This window comes from Salvelinus fontinalis, chromosome 19 (genome assembly GCF_029448725.1).
Source record: "Salvelinus fontinalis isolate EN_2023a chromosome 19, ASM2944872v1, whole genome shotgun sequence".
Classification (NCBI taxonomy): domain Eukaryota; kingdom Metazoa; phylum Chordata; class Actinopteri; order Salmoniformes; family Salmonidae; genus Salvelinus; species Salvelinus fontinalis.
In genome coordinates, this window is record NC_074683.1 from 25533946 (window position 1) to 25558532 (window position 24587).

The 24587-nt window shown below is 45.1% G+C and overlaps 1 protein-coding gene across 1 annotated transcript in view; it reads left to right on the forward strand.

The window, feature by feature from the left end:
- The window catches only part of LOC129817045 (zinc finger protein 385B-like), a 178891-nt gene that overhangs the window by 144132 nt on the left and 10172 nt on the right, over nucleotides 1-24587 (forward strand). The window contains exons 3-6 of the mRNA XM_055872028.1: nucleotides 20144-20327; nucleotides 22933-23307; nucleotides 23681-23865; nucleotides 24331-24432. Coding sequence (XP_055728003.1) covers nucleotides 20144-20327; nucleotides 22933-23307; nucleotides 23681-23865; nucleotides 24331-24432 — 846 coding nt within the window. The remainder of the gene's footprint in view (nucleotides 1-20143; nucleotides 20328-22932; nucleotides 23308-23680; nucleotides 23866-24330; nucleotides 24433-24587) is intronic.

Sequence of the window (24587 nt, forward strand, 5' to 3'; positions counted from 1 at the left end):
GACTGTGAAACTCTCCTTTTCCAACAGAGATGACTGTGGGAGATTAAAGTTGTGGCCACTTCTACTTATTTTCTTTCCCAGTACCAAGGAAGAGAGGAAAAAGGATTTAATTTGTCATGATAACTTAAAGTGTTCTGTTCTCAAGATAAGTATTAAAGAATGCTTTCAAGAGAAGCAAACCATCTCTCTCTGTCAGTCTGTCTCTCTCTCCATCTCTCTCTGTCTGGAAGAGTTCACGGGGGGTGAAGCCTGAAGTATCAAAGAAGTTGCTGCTAACAAATGTTTTTGATGCTAATCCTGGTTGCATGTATCCTCCGTATTGTGATCCATGCAGGGAGAAAGGTCGGTCTCTACCAGTCTCCTTCCTCTCCTCTCTGTTTGGAGACTGTCACAAGATGCATCACAAATGGCACCCTATTCCATACACAGGGCTCTATAGGCCCTGGTCAAAAGTAGGGCACTATATAGGGAAAAGGGTGCCAGTGTCTAAAGACTATCACAGTCACTCTGAAACCACTCACCACCCCCTTAACATGAAGAGAAGGCCCTGTTGAAGTGTCAGAGAGATTTGGCCCTGTGTCACCAACCCTGACACATTTGATATTACATTCCTTCATCCTCTGTCAAACTCACACAACTCTCTATACTGTATAAAGGCACGGCAGACCTGTTCTTGCTATTCTTTTGTTGGTCATAACACACAGGAAGGATTTTTACGGCCCAGTACTCCAGGAGATATACGTCATCACACACTGGAGGAAATAGAAAGTGCTTTAAGTAAGCCTGGACTGTCTCGCTAATGGCACCCTATTCCTATGGGCCCTGGTCGAAAATAGTACACTATAAATGACACTCACTTGGATTAGAAATCACTTGGATTAGAAAAAACTAAGTGGCTTAAAGGAAACATGATTACTCATAATGTCTTTTACTTTGAGCATTATGCCCTCTTAGCACTGTCACTCTGGTGCTTGTCTGCCTTGTTGTTAATGCAGTGCAGCAAAGACATCCCACTGGGCCCAAACTGGTTAAATCTCTGTTAGCATGCAAAGGTCGAAGGTCTGTGGAGATTTCACAATTGCTATAATATTGTGCAGAATCTAAAACAGCATTGATCCCTTGCACTACGTACTTTTAATGTAATTTCAACTGCAATCCAGGTCATTTGGTTGTGCTATTAGGTGAAGCATGGTGATAACACATTAAGTTGTTGTATAAATACAAAATATCTGACATTGTATTTCCATTTTAACTTTGTTGTGCTTTTAAATGGTTCAAAGTGCAGTGATAACACTTCTTGCTGTTGTGTTTTTGAGTGGGTGAATAAAGGTTGAAATCTCATTGATCAACGTCTCAACCAAATTTTACCTACATTTCCTGGTTGAAATTACGTGGTGTGCCCAGACAGGGCTCATTAAAGCACTGATGCCTTTCCATCCCCGTCCCCATCCTGCTGCTGCTGCTGTGAATGTAAAACTGAAGAGTGCTGTAGCTGCTCTGTGCAATCCAATTCAGGAGTCAGAGGGGTGAGAGGAGAGAGTGGAGGGGAGGGAGGGAGGGAGGGAGGGAGGGAGGCCTGTGGATCTTAGCACTCCCTTAATGAGATTCTAATGAAGTTTCAAGTGCTGAACAATTTCTCATAGAGGCCTTGTCTGCCGCTCAGGAGGAGCAATAGTCTGCGTCCCAAATGGCACTTTATTTCCTATAGTGTATCACTTTTGAATGCGCCGGGTCAAAAGTAGTGCATTATATAGTGAATAGAGTGCCACTTGGGACGCAGACATAGAAATACACTGCTCAAAAAAATAAAGGGAACACTTTATTTCTGACCGTTTGAGCAGACACATGCACATTTGTGGCCTGCTGGAGGTCATTTTGCAGGGCTCTGGCAGTGCACCTCCTTGCACAAAGGCGGAGGTACCGGTCCTGCTGCTGGGTTGTTGCCCTCCTCCACATCTCCTGATGTACTGGCCTGTCTCCTGGTAGCGCCTGCATGCTCTGGACACTACGCTGACAGACACAGCAAACCTTTTTGCCACAGTTCGCATTGATGTGCCATCCTGGATGAACTGCACTACCTGAGCCACTTGTGTGGGTTGTAGACTCCATCTCATGCTACCACTAGAGTGAGAGCACCGCCAGCATTCAAAAGTGACCAAAACATCAGCCAGGAAGCATGGGAACTGAGAAGTGGTCTGTGGTCACCACCTGCAAAATCACTCCTGTTTTGGGGGGTGTCTTGCTAATTGCCTATAATTTCCACCTTTTGTCTATTCCATTTGCACAACAGCATGTGAAATTTATTGTCAATCAGTGTTGCTTCCTAAGTGGACAGTTTGATTTCACAGAAGTGTGATTGACTTGGAGTTACATTGTGTTGTTTAAGTGTTCCCTTTATTTTTTGAGCAGTGTAGAATGAGTGAACAGCTGTTAAATATACAATACTGTATACCGGAAGGCCTGTAGCTAGGTGACAGCACTGTGAGCATGGTAAGCACACCGCACTGCAAATAAAATGCGCTCACTAGATAACCGATCACCTTCTCCCAAGGATGTGACTAACAACCTAATAAAAGATTTAGCTGTCCTCGAGATTTCTCACAGCAATGTTTGCTTATGTGGACAATAACATAATCCCTGCTGCTGAGTATATATGAGTAAAGTCATGATTAAAGATGAAGAGTAAACTAATCTGACTGTTTTTTTTATTGCTTAAATGGAAAGGAATTTAGAATTGCCTCCTTCTTTAAACCCAATTTATTCAAGATACATTATTGTCTTTGTAATAAGGGTAAATTGCACAACGTTTACAGTGTGGTAGCTATCTCTCTGATGCTGGATAGGCTTTAAGTGGAATGCCATTGTAATTTACAGAGCCTTGCAAGCCTTACTACCATTTAAGCAATTTTTTTGACCCGGAGTACACGACTCAAAATTGGTTTTATTGCATTTCCATACCAGCATGGTTGGCCCTTATATTATGACCGTGAAAGAGCATTCAAGTCAACGTCTGTGGTACTTAACATCCTCAATCAGAACCTTTTAACAGCCAGCGGTTTAGCCTGTCCCAAATGGCACCCTATTCCCCACATAGTGCACCAACTACCATAGGGCCCTGGTCAAAAGTAGTGCACTTTATAGGGAATAGGGTGCCATTTGGGACAACACCTTAGAGATTAATCATATTAGTTAAAGGCTTCTGATTAATGCCTGTCCAGAAGTGGTTTATGTGCAGATTCAAGAAAATAAATGTATCTATTTTATATTGCATGAATCATTTTAAATATGTAATTATGCTTCAGGCTAAACCCACAGGCAAACTGACAGGTCCAAAAAAATGTGTTTTTTTAATTAAAACTTAATCTCAGTTTCTTCCCACTGTGAAAAAGAGCTTTTCGATGTGCTCTTTTGCAATATAAAAAAACTTTCACAGATGGCTATTGGCTACCAGACATACCAACTGCAATCATTCTCAAAGATCTTGATGAAATAACTCTCACGACATTCACCAGTATATTGCTCCAATGTCTATCCCCTTCCACTGTTATTTATGAAACTATCAGCTTTTTAACTCATTTTTGAAGAATGTCGAGAGAGAGAGAGGAGAGAGAATATCATCTGCCATGTTTGAAGTCAGACCAATATTGGATTGATACAGCTCAGAGGGCTGCAGGCTCTATCCTCAACCATTTTGCGTTCAATTGAAGAGAGAGACATCTCATTCAGATGAAAGCAAAGCCAGCAGGCACTGTGAGGGAGCAGGCTCTTTCCTCAGAAGCCATGCCATTTTAGGTTAGCTGTGGTGTCAACACTCAGTGGCTGTGTGTGTGTATGTGTGTGTGTGGGGTTCTCACACGCATGTGAGTGTGTGTGTGTATGTGTGTGTGTGGGGTTCTCACACGCATGTGAGTGTGTGTGTGTGTGTGTGTGTGTGTGTGTGTGTGTGTGTGTGTGTGTGTGTGTGTGTGTGTGTGTGTGTGTGTGTGTGTGTGTGTGTGTGTGTGTGTGTGTGTGTGTGTGTGTGTGTGTGTGTGCGCCGCAAGCACATGTTTCTGTGTAAGCTGTGTGCTCACACACGCATGTGTCTATATATGATCCAGCTGAGCTAAGTTCCCTAGTTTGGAGGAAACTTCATATGAAACATACCTGAGATGGCAGATATGATACAAACACAAACACAATCTGCTTTCCTCATTAAAGCTTAATGATGTTGTAGTATGAGAAGTGTAGATAAGACTTAGGCATGAAAGGTGGCCGGTCCTCAATGGCTCCATTAAAGTGGAGCTCTACTACACCCCTTAAAGTAGTGGTGCTCAAGTCAGGGCCTTTTGATGGCGCCGGAGAAGAAGAAGAAGAAGAAGCTGATGTTATACGTGTTCCTATCCAATAGTTTTTTTTTCTTTGTTTTGTTCGTAACTTATTTTTCAACTTATTTTGTACATAAAGTTGCTGCTACCGTCTCTTATGACTGAAAATAACTTCTGGACATCAGAACTGCGTTTACTCACCACGGACTGGCAGAATCCTTTTTTTCCTTTAACGAGTCCGACGAGCCCGAAAGTGAATGACATACTGCTTTCCCGGGAACAGGCCCAGATCCCTGTCATGTGCATGAAGAGAAGGCTGAGAAAAAGGGTCCGGAGGGCGGGCTGCCTTCTGAGAATTCGTAGGCGATCTAATTAACCCCCACTGCCTTCCATTCTGCTAGCAAACGTGCAATCTTTGGAAAATAACATCGATGACCTACGAGGAAGATTAAACTACCAAAGGAATATTCAAAACTGTAATATCTTACAACGTCGTGGCTGAACAACGACATTATCAACATACAGCTGGCTGGTTATACCCTGTAGCTGCAGGAAAGAACAGTGGCGTCTGGTAAGACAAGGGGCGGCGGACTATGTATTTTTGTAAATAACAGCTGGTGCACGATATTTAAGGAAGTCTCCAGGTTTTGCTCGCCTGAGTTAGAGTATCTCATGATAAGCTGTAGACCACACTATCTACCAAAAGAGTTTTAATCTGAATTTTTCGAAGCTGTCTACATACCACCACAGACTGAAGCTGGCACTAAGACCGCACTCAATGAGCTGTATTCCACCATAACAAACAGGAAAATGCTCACCCAGAAGCGGCGCTCTTAGTGGCCATGGACTTTAATGCAGGGAAACTTAAATCGGTCTTACCAAATTTCTATCAGCATGTTAAATGTGCAACCAGAGAGAAAAAAACTCTGGACCACCTTTACTCCACACACAGAGACGCATACAAAGATCTCCCTCGCCCCCCATTTGGCAAATCTGACCAGAATTCTATCCTCCTGAATCCTGCTTACAAGCAATAATTTAAACAGGAAGCACCAGTGACTCGATCAATAAAAAAGTGATCAGATGAAGCAGATGCTAAACTACAGGACTGTTTTGCTAGCACAGACTGGAATATCTTCCGGGATTCCTCCGATGGCATTGAGGAGTACACCACATCAGTCATTGGCTTCATCAATAAGTGCATCGATGACGTCGTCCCCACAGTGACCCTACGTACATACCCCAACCAGAAGCCATGGATTACAGGCAACATCCGCACTGAGCTAAAGACTAGAGCTGCCGCTTTCAAGGAGCGGGACTCTAACACGGAAGCTTATAAGAAATCCCAATATGCTCTCCGAAGCGTCAATACAGGACTAAGATCGAATTGTACTACACCGGCTCTGACGCTCATCGGATGTGGCAGGGCTTGCAAACCATTACAGACTACAAAGGGAAGCACAGCCGAAAGCTGCCCAGTGACACGAGCCTACCAGACGAGCTAAACTACTACTCGCTTCGAGGCAAATAACACTGAAACATGCATGAGAGCACCAGCTGTTCGAAAGACTGTGTTCACGCTCTCCGCAGCCGATGTGAGTAAGACCTTTAAACAGGTCAACATTCACAAGGCTGCAGGGCCAGACAGATTACCAGGACGTGTACTGCGAACATGCACTGACCAACTGGCAAGTGTCTTCACTGACATTTTCAAACTCTCCCTGTCCGAGTCTGTAATATCAACATGTTTCAAGCAGACCACCATAGTCCCTGTGCCCAAGAACACTAAGGTAACCTGCCTAAATGACTACCGACTCGTAGCGCTCACGTCTGTAGCCATGAAGTGCTTTGAAAGGCTGGTCATGGCTCACATCAACCCCATTATCCCAGAAACTGTAGATCCACTCCAATTTGCATACCACCCCAACAGATCCACAGATGATGCAATCTCTATTGCACTCCACACTGCCCTTTCCCACCTGGACAAAAGGAACACCTATGTGAGAATGCTATTCATTGACTACAGCTCAGCGTTCAAAACTATAGTGCCCTCAAAGCTCATCAATAAGCTAAGGACCCTGTGACTAAAAACCTCCCTCTGCAACTGGATCCTGGACTTCCTGACGGGCCGCCCCCAGGTGGTAAGGGTAGGTAACAACACATCCGCCACATTGATCTTCAACACAGGAGCCCCTCAGGGGTGCGTGCTCAGTCCCCTCCTGTACTCTCTGTTCACTCATGACTGCACGGCCAGGCACCAACACCATCGACTCCAACACCATCATTAAGTTTGTAGACGACACAACAGTGGTAGGCCTGATCACCGACAACGACGACACAGCCTATAGGGAGGAGGTCAGAGACCTGGTAGTGTGGTGCCAGGACAACAACCTCTCCCTCAACGTGATCAAGACTAAGGAGATGATTGTGGACTACAGGAAAAAGAGGACCGAGCACGCCCCCATTCTCATCGACGGGGCTGTGTTAGAGCAGGTTGAGAGCTTCAAGTTCCTTGGTGTCCAAAAAACGAACATGGTCCAAGCACACCAAGACAGTTGTAAAGAGGGCATGACAAAGCCTATTCCCCCTCAGTAGACTGAACAGATTTGGCATGAGTCCTCAGATCCTCAAAAGGTTTTACAGCTGCACCATTGAGAGCATCCTGACTGGTTGCATCACTGCCTGGTATGGCAACTGCTCGGCCTCCGACCGCTAGGCACTACAGAGGGTAGTGCGTACGGCCCAGTACATCACTGGGGCAAAGCTTCCTGCCATCCAGGACCTCTATACCAGGCAGTGTCAGAGGAAGCCCCTAAAAATTGTCAAAGACTCCAGCCACCCTAGTCATAGACTGTTCTCTCTGCTACTGCACGACAAGCTGTACAGGAAGCTTCTAAACAGCTTCTACCCCCAATCATATGATTTTAAGTGAAATTTCACATGCAAAATCATGTGAAAACATGTTTTTGAAACACTTCACATGTGTAGTTCCATGCTATCACATGTGTAGTTCCATGTTATCACATGTGTAGTTCCATGTTATCACATGTGTAGTTCCATGTAACTTCACATAAGATCAAGTGATCACATGAAAAGTTTTTTTGGAACAATTCACGTGATCACATGTAAAATGAATGTGGTTTTTCCATAATGTTTTAATTAGCTATGATTAATATAGTGGCTGTTTCTTAACACTTAATAGGATGATCTTTGTTTTCTGGAGAAACATAGTAGATTAGAAGAAGACCCAAAGGTCAGGCCATTCCAGATTAACCCTGTCTTTAAAACAAAACTCTCCACGTTAACTTGGCCCAAACACATCTGCCCCTCAATTAGCCTCAACAGCAGTGGGAATAAAACAAACACACCAATAATATATCACCACAAAGAGAATTTGTAGAAATCGTGGCACTTTTATTTAACCAGTAACCAAGTTTCAAGTTTATTTGTCATGTGCAATGAAAATTCACTTGAGCTCTCATGATAATGCATATTTCCATATTAGCTGCTATTAAAAGTTCCAGTTAACGAGGCCACAACAGCACACAAAACACATCTGCCGGGCTTCTCAAGTGGCCTCACCAAGAGTGGAAAAGAAAACAGCTATAATACCATATCACACTGCAATAGTATTTCTTATAAACATAGAAAATCATGGCACATTCTTTTTTAAATGAACTTTTATCTAGTCTATTTAGTTTGATTTTATATTTAATTTGTCACGTTCCTGACCTATTTATGTTAGTTGTTATGTGTGTTAGTTGGTCAGGACGTGAGGTTGGGTGGGCATTCTATGTTTTCTGTTTCTGTGTTGGTTTTGGGTTGCCTGGTATGGCTCTTAATTAGAGGCAGGTGTTTGGGGTTCCTCTAATTAAGAGTCATATTTAGGTAGGCGTTGTCACAGTGTTCGTTGTGGGTGATTGTCTTCCGTGTTTGTGTTATGTTTGCACCATACGGAACTGTATACGGTTTGTTCGGTTTATGTAGTCTGTTTCCTATTCGTGCGTTCTTCGTGTCTATGTAAGTTCTCATGTTTAGGTCAGTCTACGTCGTTTGTTATTTTATATCATTTCAAGTATAGTTCGTGTTCGTTTTTCGTCTTGTCATTAAATTCATTATGTGTTCAAACTTCGCTGCGCCTTGGTTCCCTCAATACTCCTCCTTTTCCGAAGATGGAGAGGAGGAGGATCGCTGTTACAGAATCACCCACCATACCAGAGCCAAGCAGCGGAGTCAACGGAGTAAGGGACAGGAAAAGAAGGAGCAATGGACATGGGACGATGTATTGGACGGAAAGGGTTGCTACACTTGGGAGGAGATCCTGGCTGGTAGGGATCGCCTCCCATGGGAACAGCTGGAGGCACTGAGGAGAGCAGAGGCTACCGGAGAGAGGAACCGGAGCTATGAGGGAACGCGTCTGGCACGGAAGCCCAAAAAGCCCGTAAGTAATTCCCAAAAATTTCTTGGGGGGGGGCTAGGAGGTAGTGGGCCAAGGGCAGGTAGGAGACCTGCGCCCACTTCCCAGGCTTACCGTGGAGAGCGGGAGTACGGGCAGGCGCCGTGTTACGCAGTAGAGCGCACGGTGTCTCCTGTACGAGTGCATAGCCCAGTGCGGGTTATTCCACCTCCCCGCACTGGTAGGGCTAGATTGGGTATTGAGCCAGGTGTCATGAGGCCGGCTCAACGCGTCTGGTCTCCAGTGCGTCTCCTCGGGCCGGCATACATGGCACCTGCCTTACGCATGGTTTCCCCGGTTCGCCTACATAGCCCGGTGCGGGTTATTCCACCTCCCAGCACTGGTCGGGCAACCGGGAGTATTCAACCAGGTAAGGTTGGGCAGGCTCAATGCTCAAGAGTGCCAGTAAGCCTCCACGGTCCGGTATTTCCGGCGCCACCTCCCCGCCCCAGCCTAGTACCTACAGTGCCTACACTACGCACTAGGCTATCAGTGCGTCTCCTGAGCCCAGTTCCTCCTCCACGCACTCTCTCTGTAGTGCGTGTATCTAGCCCGGTGCCTCCAGTTCCGGCACCACGCACAAAGCCTCCTGTGCGTCTCCAGAGCCCTGAACACACTGTATATTCTCCCCCTACTAATCCTGATGTGCTTGTCCTCAGCCCGGTGTCACCAGTGCCGGTACCTCGCATCAGGTATAGAGTGGGCTTTGAGAATACAGTGTGCCCTGTCCCTGCTCCCCGCACTAGTAGGAAGGTGCTTATCCTTAGCCCGGTGCCTCCAGTTCCGGCACCACGCACCAGGTCTACAGTGCGCCGTATCCGGCCAGAGCCATCCGTCTCACCAGCGCCATCTGAGCCATCCGTCTCCCCAGCGCCATCTGAGCCATCCGTCTCCCCAGCGCCATCTGAGCCATCCGTCTCCCCAGCGCCGTCTGAGCCATCCGTCTGCCATGAGCCTGCAAAGCCGCCCGTCTGCCATGAGCCTGCAAAGCCGCCCGTCTGCCATGAGCCTACAGAGCCGTCCGCCAGACAGGAGCCGCTAGAGCCGTCCGCCAGACAGGAGCCGCTAGAGCCGTCCGCCAGACAGGATCTGCCAGAGCCGCCAACCAGACAGGATCTGCCAGAGCCGCCAACCAGACAGGATCTGCCAGAGCCGCCAACCAGACAGGATCTGCCAGAGCCGCCAACCAGACAGGATCTGCCAGAGCCGCCAACCAGACAGGATCTGCCAGAGCCGCCAACCAGACAGGATCTGCCAGAGCCGCCAGCGAGCCATGAGCAGCCAGAGCCGCCAGCGAGCCATGAGCAGCCAGAGCCGCCAGCCCGCCATGAGCGTCGAGAGCCGCCAGCCCGCCATGAGCGTCGAGAGCCGCCAGCCCGCCATGAGCGTCGAGAGCCGCCAGCCCGCCATGAGCGTCGAGAGCCGTCAGCCCGCCATGAGCGTCGAGAGCCGTCAGCCCGCCATGAGCGTCGAGAGCCGTCAGCCCGCCATGAGCGTCGAGAGCCGTCAGCCCGCCATGAGCGTCGAGAGCCGTCAGCCCGCCATGAGCGTCGAGAGCCGTCAGCCCGCCATGAGCGTCGAGAGCCGTCAGCCCGCCATGAGCGTCGAGAGCCGTCAGCCCGCCATGAGCGTCGAGAGCCGTCAGCCCGCCATGAGCGTCGAGAGCCGTCAGCCCGCCATGAGCGTCGAGAGCCGTCAGCCCGCCATGAGCGTCCAGATTCGTCAGTCAGCCATGAGCTGCCCTTCAGCCTTAAACGGCTAGATACCCAGAACTGCCCATCAGTCCAGAGCTGTCTCTCTGTCCGGAGCTGTCTCTCTGTCCGGAGCTGTCTCTCTGTCCGGAGCTGCCTCTCTGTCCGGAGCTGCCTCTCAGTCCGGAGTTGCCCCTCTATCATTATCTCCCTCTCTATCTTGATCTACCTCTATATTCTTATCTATCCCTCTGTCTTGATCTATCTCTCTGTCCCGGTGCTGTCCCTATCAGTGATGTTATTAAGAGGATTTTGTGGGGGTAAAAGGAGGGTGGACATTCTTAGAGGGAGGAAGCTAGGATGGATTATGGTGGGGTGGGGACCTCGCCCGGAGCCTGAGCCACCACCGTGGTTAGATGCCCACCCAGACCCTCCCCTAGACTTTGTGCTGGTGCGCCCGGAGTTCGCACCTTATGGGGGGGGGTAATGTCACGTTCCTGACCTATTTATGTTAGTTGTTATGTGTGTTAGTTGGTCAGGACGTGAGGTTGGGTGGGCATTCTATGTTTTCTGTTTCTGTGTTGGTTTTGGGTTGCCTGGTATGGCTCTTAATTAGAGGCAGGTGTTTGGCGTTCCTCTAATTAAGAGTCATATTTAGGTAGGCGTTGTCACAGTGTTCGTTGTGGGTGATTGTCTTCCGTGTTTGTGTTATGTTTGCACCATACGGAACTGTATACGGTTTGTTCGGTTTATGTAGTCTGTTTCCTATTCGTGCGTTCTTCGTGTCTATGTAAGTTCTCATGTTTAGGTCAGTCTACGTCGTTTGTTATTTTATATCATTTCAAGTATAGTTCGTGTTCGTTTTTCGTCTTGTCATTAAATTCATTATGTGTTCAAACTTCGCTGCGCCTTGGTTCCCTCAATACTCCTCCTTTTCCGAAGATGGAGAGGAGGAGGATCGCCGTTACATAATTAGTCAACCAGTAACAGTTCTTGGGTAACCAATACGTGTTTAGATTCCGTGAGATTTCCACCATGAGAATCGTCTGCCAGGTCTAAAAAGTACACACATTTTACAGTACCTACAACAAAAGCTTTTGGGAAGGAGTCAGGGCACCAGGGTGAGGTTGCATGCGCTGAGACTGTGACTGTGGTGAACTTAATAAACTAAGGTACTAGTTGTGACAGCTTGCGTGAAAACACAGACCATGAATAGAGCATAATTGTCTGATTCATCTCAGGGATTCAGTTACATATGCACATGCACACGCATGCACGTACTGTACGCACTGCAGTACAGGAGTGTGTCACAAGAATGCTTGCTCCTGAAAGATATAGAGAGAAAGAGACAGAGAGCGAGAGAGAGGCGGAGAGAGAGAAACAGAGAAAGAAAGAGAGAGGGATACAGAGAGTGTTTCAAGAGCACTTGTCCAACTCCATTCACAAGACTGGCACTTGGCCCTCCAGCTTTAAATGTCTCTATAAATTCTCTCTGCTAGGCCACAGAGTGCTGACATAATGCATACCTACGTTGTCTGTAATGGAGAACAAATGCAAACACTACTCAGTATGGCCTAAAGACAGCTTGTAACAGTGTGCCAATGTGTTTCTATTTGAAAGCTCTGTTTGTACACAGTGCTTAACTTGGGATGAAAGAAGTGCAGGAGCTGTCTTTTTCCAAGTCGGTGCATTAGACTATGCTCGCCGATATTTACAAATGACATTATGCTATAGACACCTCTGATTGTTCACTGTTAAGGGTTTATACACATTTTCCATGACTTCTCCATGACCTTTAATCAAATTTGAATGACTATTGTTATAGCTTACATGAAAAACTAAGCATTATTGACACTGGAAGGTTGCTGTGTCTGATCCCATGTACCTACCATCTCTTGCCGTTGTGCTCTTGACCAAGGCACTTAACCCCCCACAAAGTAGAACTGTACTGTGGTCAACCCCCCATCTGGAGAGCTCCTGGGTGTGCAGGCTTTTAATCCAGCCCTGAAACACCCAAGTCTGCTTATCAAGGTCCTGTTGAGCAGCTGATGTTTAGGCTACGATGTGGTTAGACCAGGGCTTGAACAAACGCCTGCAAACCCATGCAGTAGCTATCCTGGAGGATGGTATAAAACATTGCAACATTACAACCAAATACTTGTCTTTATAAAATTATTCCCACAATCAATGAATCAGGGATCAAATGGATAAGGTAGGCTACTTCAAAGCAAGATATCTAACTAGACATGTTTTTATTCACAATACTGTATATACAAAAGTAGGAAGACACCTCTTCAAATGAGTGGATTCGGCTATTTCAGCCACACCTGTTGCTGACAGGCGTATAAAATCGAGCACACAGCCATGCAATCTCCATAGACAAACATTGCCAGTAGAATGGCCTTACTGAAGAGCTAAGTGACTTTCAACGTGGCACTGTCATAGGATGCCACATTTCCAACAAGTCAGTTAGTCAAATTTCTGAACCTGTTAGAACCTGCCCCGGTCATTTGTAAGTGCTGTTATTGTGAAGTGGAGATGTCTAGGAGCAACAACAGCTCACCCGCGAAGCGGCCACAAAAGCTCACAGAACGGGACCTCTGTGGGTTTCCATGGCCGATTAGTCACACACGACCCTAAGATCACCATGTGCAATGCCAAGCGTCAGCTGGAGTGGTGTAAATCTTGCCGCCATTGGACTCTGGAGAAGTGGAAATGCGTTCTCTGGAGTGAGGAATCACATTTCACCATCTGGCAGTCTGATGGACGAATCTAGGTTTGGCGGATGCCAGGAGAACGCTATATGCCGCCCCAATGCATATTGCCAACTGTAAAGTTTGGTGGATGAGGAATAATGGTCTGGGGCTGTTTGTCATGGGCTAGGCCCCTTAGTTTCAGTGAAGGGAAATCTTCACGGGGGCATTGTCATGCCGAAACAGAAGAGGGCCTTCCCCAAACTGTTGCCACAAAGTTGGAAGCACAGAATAGTCTAGAATGCCATTATATGCTGTAGCGTTAAGTCCCTTCACTGGAACTAAGGGGCCTAGCCCGACCATGATAACCAGCCCCAGTATCACATTTTAAGGTAAGACCCAGATGCAAACAGTGTCGAAGAAACAACGTTTAATTCCAAAACAGGGGAAGGCAAACAACAGGTCAAGGCAGGTAGGGGTCAATAATCCAGAGAGGGTGTAACGGGTACAGAATGGCAGGCAGTCTCAGGGTCAGGAAAGGCAGGGTTCAATAATGGGGTAAAGTGGGGTAAAGTACAAAACGGTGGAGTAAAGTACAAAATGGCAGGCAGTCTCAGGGCAGGCAGAATGGTCAAAACTGGGAAGGACTAGAAAACAGGAGCAAGAAACAGGCAGGAGCAGGGGAACAAATGCTGGTAGGTTTTATGAACAAAATGCACTGGCAACAGACAAACAGAGAACACAGGTATAAATACACGGGGGATAATGGGGAAGATGGGCAACACCTGGAGGGGGGTGGAGACAAGCACAAAGACAGGTGAAACAGATAAGGGTGTGACACCTATACCATTATTCCTCCTCCACCAAACTTTACAGTTGGCACTCTCCATTGGGGCAGGTTGTGTTCTCCTGGCATCTGCCAAACCCAGATTCGTCCATCGGACTGCCAGATGGTGAAGCGGGATTCATCACTCTAGAGAACGCATTTCCACTGCTCCAGAGTCCAATGGCGTGTGTGACTGCTCGACCATGGAAACCCATTTCATGAAGCTCCCAACGAACAATTCTTGTGCTGACGTTGCTTCCATAGGCAGTTTGGAATTCGGTAATGAGTGTTGCAACCAAGGACAGATGATTTTTACGTGCTACACGCTTCAGCACTCGGCGGTCCCGTTCTTTGAGCTTGTGTGGCCTACCACTTTGCGGATGAGCCAGTGTTGCTGCTAAACGTTAACACTTCACAATAACAGCACTTACAGTTGACCAGGCAGCTCTAGCAGGGCAGACATTTTACAAACTAAATTGTTTCAAAGGCGGCATCCTGTGATGGTGCCACATTGAAAGTCACTGAGCTCTTCAGTAAGGCCATTCTACTGCCAATGTTTGTCTACGGAGATTGCATGGCTGTTTGCTCGATTTTATACACAGGTGTGGCTGAAATAGACAAATCCACTTATTTGAATGGGTCTCCACATACTTTTGTATATATAGTGTATTTGACCTCAGGTATGGAGTAATACAGGGATAGAATTGACAACAAAAACAACAAATAAAATTGTATATGTCACATGCGCCTAATACAACCTTACATTGAAATGCTTACTTACAAGCCCTTAACCAACAATACTTTAAGAAGTTAAGAAAAAAAAGTGTTAAGTATAAAATAGATAAATAAAAAATAAAAGTAACAAATAATTAACAGCAACAGTAAAATAACAAGCGAGGCTATATACAGGGGGTACCATACAGAGTCAATGTGCGGGGACACCGGTTAGTTGAGGTAATTGAGGTTATATGTACATGTAGGTAGAGTTAAAGTGACTATGCATAGATTATAAACAGAGAGTATCAGCAGCGTAAAAGGGTAGCTCTTTGATTAGCTGTTCAGGGGTCTTATGGCTTGGGGGTCGAAGCTGTTAAGAAGCCTTTTGGAAGCTGTTAAGAAGCCTTTTGGACCTCGACTTGGCGCTCCGGTACCGCTTGCCGTGCGGTAGCAGAGAGAACAGTCTATGACTAGGGTGGCTGGAGTCTTAGCCAATTTGTAGGGCTTTCCTCTGACACCACCTGATACTGTAGAAACAGAAAGGCATCTACAATATTACTGTATGTAATAAAACTTTTTCTAGTGTGTCCTCACTTCTGCTACTCTAATCATCAGGAATTAATTAATTGACAACTACACCTACTGTAAGTAACATAAAGGTTTACTTGTTCACTGCATCTGCAGAATATTGGCCTTTTTCTTCAGTGTTCTCTCTTCTATCAGGAAAGCAAATCTCTATGCAATTTAAGATCTTAATTATCTTTAGACACCTTTTCCATTCGAACAGTGTGTACACACAGTGGGTGTTTCTCAAAATGTGTACTACCGTGCTCTGAGCATGCAAATTGGAGCACACGAGAGTCAGAGTATGATGCCTCATGTCCACCAGATGCATCAAACTCTTCATTCCAGCAGAAGTCAGGCTGTGGTGCGTTTTGTGTACCGCATGCATTCAATATTGGGAGCGCAGCGGTCTAAAGCACTGCATCCCGTCATTGAAAATAAGAATTTGTTCTTAACTGACTTGCCTAGTTAAATAAATGTAAAATAAAAATATTTTCAACTTGTGTGTTGCTTTACCATGCGGTAGTACAAACGGAAGTACACACAGACTCCAACTAGCTTTTAGCAAGTTGAAAAGCGAAGCACATGTGCGTCAAGTACAGAAAATGCTTGATATACATCCATCAAAACAAAAGCATATACATCTGGTGGACATGGGGCTTGAGTCCAAATCAAAGCATGCAAAACGGCGCACGGAGGGCACTTGTCGAATGCGAACTCCGTTTGTACATATTTTGAAGCATGCATCGATGCAACCTTCAACGGAAAGTATTGTAGCGACCTGTACAGACAGCTGTGTGTTATGTGTTAGGCTAGTAGGTGGTTGTGTTGTACTGACCAGTACCCAGTGTTCGCGGGGTCTGACATGTCAATCAATCTGCTATCTGCCAATCACGGGAATGCCTGGAATGTTCTGATGCCGGGCATCCTGGCGGTTGGCGGAGTGGCGTGGAGGGGGGTTGGGCAGGGGGATGGAGCATTGGAAGTTAAGACCAGGTTTCGCCTTTGTTCTCTCTCTTACGTCTGGGTTTCACAAGAGAAGGTCACGATTGGCTTGTGGGTTATCTGTAATTTATTTGGCGTGTGCTACGGCCCAAACAGTAGCCTGTGTAAAGTTTGTTTAATAAACCGTCAATTCGCAAACTCAAGCCTCTGTCTGGACAATTGTTCATTTATCATCTAGTCAGGTCATTACAGTATGCACATAAATATGACGCAACCCCGTTAAAATGTAATTTTTAAAATTGAAATCAATGATGGCCATTATTTGAGCTGAAGCGAGACTAAATAAACTCAGACTTCGGAATGAAATGTTTCCCATTCATATCTGATATGTTGCCTGACTACAATATTTTATCTTGATACGTTAATAAATACATGCTGTGTTAATTTTGGCATATTTCCCTGCCCACAATACCCACTGTAGTGTGCGTAGATTGCAAGCCCATAGTATGTCAATATGGCTAACTGGCTACCTACTACTGTTAGCTTGTCAGATAGCCATGAAGAATTGTTAGCTAGCTAGCTACCAGTGAAGAATTGACATCTACCTTGCATAACATTCGTTTTTGGTCATCTTTGTCTGTTAAACTAGATGGCTAGGTAGATTATTACGATTCACAAATATAGTTGAAGTCGGAAGTTTACATACACCTTAGCCAAATACATTTAAACTCAGTTTTTCACAATTCCTGACATTTAATCAGAGTAAAAATTCCCTGTCTTAGGTCAATTAGGATCACCACTTTATTTTAAGAATGTGAAATGTCAGAATAACAGTAGAGATAATTATTTATTTCAGCTTGTATTTCTTTCATCACATTCCCAGTGGGTGAGAAGTTTACATACACTCAATTAGTATTTGGTAGCATTGCCTTTAAATTGTTTGACTTGAGTCAAACGTTTCAGGTAGCCTTCCACAAGCTTCCCACAATAAGTTGGGTGAATATTGGCCCATTCCTCCTGACAGAGCTGGTGTAACTGAGTCAGGTTTGTAGGCCTCCTTGCTCGCAAACACTTTTTCAGTTCTGCCCACAAATTTTCTATGGGATTGAGGTCAGGGCTTTGTGATGGCCACTCCTATACCTTGACTTTGTTGTCCTTAAGACATTTTGCCACAACTTTGGAAGTATGCTTAGGGTCATTGTCCATTTGAAAGACCCATTTGCGACCAAGCTTTAACTTCCTGACTGATGTCTCGATGTTGCTTCAATATATCCACAACATTTTCAGTCCTCATGATGCCATCTATTTTGTGAAGTGCACCAGTCCCTCCTGCAGCAAAGCACCTCCACAACATGATGCTGCCACCCCGTGCTTCACGGTTGGGATGGTGTTCTTCGGCTTGCAAGCCTCCCCCTTTTTCCTCCAAACATAACGATGGTCATTATGTTCAAACAGTTCTATTTTTGTTTCATCAGACCAGAGGACATTTATCCAAAAAGTACAATCTTTGTCCCCATGTGCAGTTGCAAACCGTAGTCTGGCTTTTTTATGGCGGTTTTGGAGCAGTGGCTTCTTCCTTGCTAAAGAGCCTTTCAGGTTATGTCGATATAGGACTCGTTTTTACTGTGGATCTAGATACTTTTGTACCTGTTTCCTCCAGCATCTTCACAAGGTCCTTTGCTGTTGTTTTGGGATTGATTTGCACTTTTCGCACCAAAGTACGTTCATCTCTAGGAGACAGATACACAAAACAACTCTCCTTCCTGAACGGTATGACGGTTGCGTGGTCCCATGGTGTTTATACTTGCGTACTATTTTTTGTACAGATGAATGTGGTACCTTCAGGCATTTGGAAATTGCTCCCAAGCATGAACCGGACTTGTGGAGGTCTACAATTTTTTTTCTGGGATCTTGGCTGATTTCTTTTGATTTTCCCATGATGTCAAGGAAAGAGGCACTGAGTTTGAAGGTAGGCCTAGAAATACATCCACAGGTACACCTCCAATTGACTGAAATTATGTCAATTAGCCTATCAGAAGCTTCTAAAGCCATGACATAATTTTCTGGAATTTTCCATGCTGTTTAAAGGCACAGTCAATTTAGTGTATGTAAACTTCTGACCCACTGGAATTGTGATACAGTCAATTAGAAGTGAAATAATCTGTCTGTAAACAATTGTTGGAAAAATTACTTGTGTGATACACATAGTAGATGTCCTAACCGACTTGCCAAAACTATAGTTTGCTAGCAAGAAATTTGTGGAGTGGTTGAAAAACAAGTTTTAATGACTCCAAACTAAGTGTATGTAAACTTCCGACTTCAATTGTAGCTAGCAGATAATTATGAAGTTAAACTTTTTCTTTGTGTATATCTTGTTTTGTTTCTATTGCCATTGTCTTGGCAGGAAGAAGGTTCAGTGAATGGGGAGGTGCAGCGTGAGGTTATACTGTAGGGAAAGTGCGAGTGCTTCTCAATTGTAATGTTTTATCCGTTCTCCACACTCTCGTCCTCACAAGACCGTACTCTAGAGAACATCCTCAGAGAATGCACACGGAGCATGAGTGTGGAGCACAGTAGTATGCATATTGAGAAAAACAGTGTCTCATTTAATCTATGACAGAGAAAACATTCTTGATTTTCCATTTCCTCTGGTGCTTCATCTGACTGGTTGTCTCATGGCAATATGGGTGAGTCATCTTGTCTGTATTCCAAATGGCATCATATTTCCTATTAAGGGCACAATTTTTTAACTAGGGCACATAGTGCTCTAGTCAAAAGTAATGCACTATATTAGGAATAGGGTGGCAATTGGGATGCAACCCTTGAGTCACAGATATAATCTCATGTCACTAGTGACTCATGTGTCCTCAGATCAGTGACTTTTCTAAAGATTTCTCACTCCAGGGTTGGAGGTTCTGAGTTTCCATGGATACCTAGGTGTTTTCTGTAAACGTTATAGCCACAGGGATGTCTTCACTTCAGTTTGCTCCTCAATTAATGCACCTTTCCATAGCAGCATGTTGTTGAAAGATATGTGTGTGATGAAGAGGACCACAAACCTTAAAAGTAAAAGAGACAGGAATGTTCCACCTCAGAGAAGTGGACCATGGTTCAATTTGAATTACTTCTAATGATTGTATGTGCAAGGACAGGATGTGAGAAACAAGATTGGTAAAATATAGCTATTAACCTATAGCGACTCAATGCACCAGACCACATTGAGGTGAGGTGATATCCCATTCCACTCCACTCCTAAATCTAAATCAACATAAAGATTCGCTGAGTGTGTTGTAGTCATTTTCCCCATATATCCAGGATATAGAGTGTACAATCAAACCAATTTAAACTCTCAGTCTCCAAAATGCTCTTTGCTCACTCACTAGAATCCATTTCTTGTTCATTTTTCTTATCATGAATTATTTTGTCTAAAGCTCTCTCTCGCGCTCTCTCTCTTTTTTTTCTCTCTCTTTTTCTCTCTCTCTCGCACGCACGCACGCACGCACGCACGCACGCACGCACGCACGCACGCACGCACGCACGCACGCACGCACGCACGCACGCACACACACACACACACACACACACACACACACACACACACACACACACACACACACTACTTCTTCCCTTTAGCCATATGAAAATCCTAACATCCTGATCCACCCTACCATCCTGATCCAATTAAACATCTCTCTAATTTTCCCTCTGATTGGGCCTATCTATTGAAAGCTGTGTGTGTGTGTGTGTGTGTGTGTGTGTGTGTGTGTGTGTGTGTGTGTGTGTGTGTGTGTGTGTGTGTGTGTGTGTGTGTGTGTGTGTGTGTGTGTGTGTGTGTGTGTGTGTATTTTTGTCCTATGTGATGTGATGTGATTGCAGTCCATGACTGAGACCTGTTGTGTGAGAAACGAGCCTGATTGCATGGTTCATTTGTTCTCCCTCTGCAGAGCCAAGCCGAGGCGCACTACAAAGGCAGTAAACATGCCAAGAAGCTCAAAGCACAGGAGAACACCAAGAATAAGCCGCCTAAGAGTTCCCTTCCTCCTCCCCTGGACAGTGCAAAGACAATCACCACCACAACCTCCACCACCTTGACCAGCACTGTCAGGGGCAGCAACTCTGACCAACCAGGTATGTGGAAACTTTAGCTCTTGTGTGTCATCCATTCCTCTCCATGCTCTAGCCTTGAGTGTTATCTTGTGTCATTGCATGCTTTGTGCGGTGTGTGTGTGTGTGTGTGTGTGTGTGTGTGTGTGTGTGTGTGTGTGTGTGTGTGTGTGTGTGTGTGTGTGTGTGTGTGTGTGTGTGTGGGTGGATGTGCATGCACGCTTGTGCATGCGTGTACTGTATGTGTCTTTGGAATAAGTGTTTTTCTCATTAAATTAAGTCTGACAAATGCCTTGACCAATTGAATGACTCATTAACAGGCATTAGTGTGACAAGTGCCATGCTCATTGCCATGCATTTCAACCAGTTTTGCTCACTGGGATAAAGTAGTTAAACCACATCCATTTTTTTTTTTAAATGTCATTGAATAATTCTAAGTTTCTTTGTGGGAGTAGCGTATAGGGGACAGACGATAATATCTAATGACTCATGTATAGATGAACACAGTCGGAATAGACCACATGCATGTGTTACCAACCAAGGCAGAAAAGAAAGCTTCAAATCTAAACCAATGTGTTGTAAAATGTACATTTGCACTAATTTCTGTTGGATCTTGATATTTTTTTACGTCACACTGTCTGGCCTCACATCAGGGGAGAGCCCATTAGGAGCTATTTAGTATTTGATTAGGATCCCCATTAGCTGTTGCCAAGGCAGCATCTACTCTTCCTGGGGTCCAAACTGCAGGTAAGAGGGTTTCAGAAACTGCATCCCAAATGAAACCTATTCCCTATATAGTGCACTACTAATGAGCAGGGCCCATATGACCATGTTCAAAAGTAGTGGGATAGGGTACCATTTAGACCACAGATAGAAAGTCACTGCTCAGGCCTCTTCAGAGATTAGGTTCAAGTTCTGTAATGATCCAGAGCCAGCGATACTACTTCTTAGTATTCTGTGTCTGTGTCCAAATGGCACCCTATTCCCCGTTTAGTGCACTACTTATGACAAGAGCTCTATGTAGTGCACTATTTAGGGAATAGGGTGCCATGTGTGTGCCACTTTTCACAGAGTCACATCCAATGACTGTTAGTCGGAGTCACAGACTGCCTAGCTGGATGTTTGTTATTTTTCAGCCATTCCTGAACCTGTGACCAGAAACAAGCTACAAACTATAGGCAGGGCCAAAACAAGTGATCTAATGATTCTGTCTCTTCCCAGCAAAATCAGCAGAGCTGGGATGGTTGTATCCCCCATATACATAACATTCTATTGATTGCAAGAATGTTGTATAATAATTTAGATAGATTTAAATAGAAAAACAAAGTTTTGAATCAGGTGTTGTTTTGTGTATCAGTTCATTTTTTTATATATATATATTTTTTCACCTTTATTTAACCAGGTAAGCTCTCATTTACAACTGCGACCTGGCCAAGATAAAGCAAAGCAGTGTGACACAGACAACAACACAGAGTTACACATGGAACAACATGGAATAAATAATAAACAAGCCAATGACACAGTAGAAAAAAAGAAAGTCTATATACAGTGTGTGCAAAAGGCATGAGGAGGTAGGCAATAAATAGGCCATAGTAGCGAAGAATTACAATTTAGCAGATTAACACTGGAGTGATAGATGAGCAGATGATGATGAGCAGATGATGGTGTGTAAGTAGTGATACTGGTGTACCAAAGAGCAGCAAAGTAAATAAAAACAGTATGGGGATGGGGTAGGTAGATTGGGTGGGCTATTTACAGATGGACTATGTACACATTGATACACATTGCCACCCAAATGTATTTAATAACCTTATCTTAGGAAATGTTATGTTAACTTTACAAACTGTCTTCAAAGAGTACATAGAAGAGTTTTAGTGAAAATCAGAGTTAATGAAGCAAGGTTTAATGAAGACTTTCAAATGCTAGTTTAGACCAAATATAGACCAGTGTAGTGGCGTGTAGCTTGTAGATGTCATAGTGCCAGCTGGTGTAGTTGGTGTAAAGAGAGCACTATTCTCTGAAGAGAATACTACACAACTTTCTGAGAGGATCACAAATGCAAAATGACATTAATGGAAAAAGCTACAGTGCGTTCCTAATGCAGGGAGTTGGAGCATGGGTTTGGAGGGTGAGTGTGGTGTGGTGTGTGGGAAGGGGTGGAAGGAATGGAGGGGTGGAGGGATGGTGTGGGACTGTGGGTGTGAGCATGAGTTCAGGCACCTTGCCTTGTGGCAATGTCCTCCATGGTGTTCTGGTACAGTACATGGTTCTGAGTGGGTGGAGGGACAGGGCCTCTCAGTGTCACAATAGAGGGGACAAGAGTTTGACAACTAGGCTCTGTAACATTGACAGAGGGCCACATTGAAGCACACACATATGCACACACATAAACACACACACACACAAAGAGAGAGAGACAAAGATACAGAAAACACCACTGGCCAGTGGCTCGGTCCTACTACTGCTACTCAGCTGATCCCCCAAGGATCAAACTCTTACGCAACACACCAAAATAAAAATATAAGGGAATGTGTCACCAAAAGTTGTAATATTGTTAACGCTCCCAGACTAACTGTCAGATGTTGTGTCTCTCTTTCCCTCTCCCTCCCTCTTTCTTTCTTGATCTCAGAACAAATCGCAGTGCCTCCTAGCACGGCAGATGAAACCTTGGCTTCTCCAAATGCTTTCGTCCCCATCATCTCCACCTCCTCCTCCCTGGCAGCTTTAACAGCCATGGCCGTCCCCAGTCCCTGTAATCCCGTCCTATGTGATCCCACGCCTGCCAGCCCCCCATCAGCTACACAAGTACAACTACAGGCGCCTGTTATGAAGAGCAGTGGCAGCATCAGCACCAAGCCTGGGCTCACGGCCCCCACCACTGCCGCTGCTACAGCAACTCAGCCCACGCCAGAGTCGGAGGAGGAAAAAGCCAAAAAGCTCCTGTACTGTTCGCTTTGCAAAGTGGCCGTCAACTCTCTGTCGCAGCTGGAGGCCCACAACACAGGTGTGTTCCAGCATCTGTTTCTGTTTGCTCGACCGCCGTGTTAACATTGGTGTTACTCCTCCCGAGGAGTGCGTGTGTGTGTGTTGGGTGAGGGGAGGGGGCTTGCACACGGGCTAAATATGTCAGATGTTTATTAGCTAACATTGACACATATGGCTGTTATGTAGTTATAGTGAGGTCAGACGTAATACCCAGGTCAGAGAAACACTGTTGGATCTCAAGCTGACCAATGAACATTTTGGATGGGAAAACAAAATCTGTTCTACTTTTAAACCAAACAAATTAAATAGTGTTCTTTTTATGTTTTATTTATGGTATTTTTCATGTGCAATATATTTATTTATGTTTTTGCCCTTTCTTCTGTCCCCTGAAGGTTCGAAACACAAAACTATGCTTGAGGCGAGGAACGGCGCAGGCCCAATTAAGGCCTATCCCAGACCGGGCTCAAAGCTCAAAGTCCAGGCCACCACCGTGCTGAAAGGCTCCGGACTGCAGAACAAGACGTTCTATTGTGAGATCTGTGACGTCCACGTCAACTCAGAAATCCAGCTCAAACAGGTACACCATAGTGTCTCGTGACAGGCCTTTCAAGACCCTTGGGTTTTTACCTCTCTTTAATTTTTTTGTGCACAAATGAAGAAATAAATCTTAGCTGATCAGCAGCCAGCGCGCATGCAAGATTTGTGAGATTTCTTTATGCCGATATTAGGTCAATCACAATACAGTATGGTCAGAGGGGGGACTGGGGAAAACACATTCTGGGAAATGACTTATTTAAAATCCTAGAATTCACCTCTAAATATGTTTTTTTACATGTCAAATTGATTTCACTTTGGGAACTCAAGTTTGCTGTGCTTGTTGTCTTGTTACAGCTTGAAGGGACCTTACAGGCTTTTTATAATTGGCTCACCAAATGTGTGTCCCAAATGGCACCCTACACCCTTTATAGTGCACTACCTGTGAACAGGGCCCATAAGGATTCACACAGTAACGTCACTCACCTTTTTTGTTGTATTTTGTCAGCACATCTCCAGCAGAAGGCACAAGGACAGAGTGGCTGGGAAACCGATGAAGCCCAAATACAGCCCTTACAACAAACAACAACGCAGCTCCACAGTCCTGGCCGTATGTATCATATATGTTCCTAATCAAAGCCCCTCAAGAAAAGTTGATTCGACTTCAGGGATTAATTGTTAATACATTAATTGGCAGTTTCTTAAAAAAGCATTTAGGAATATTGATGCATCAGTGGGCTTAAAGACGAGCCTTTATGCTCATTG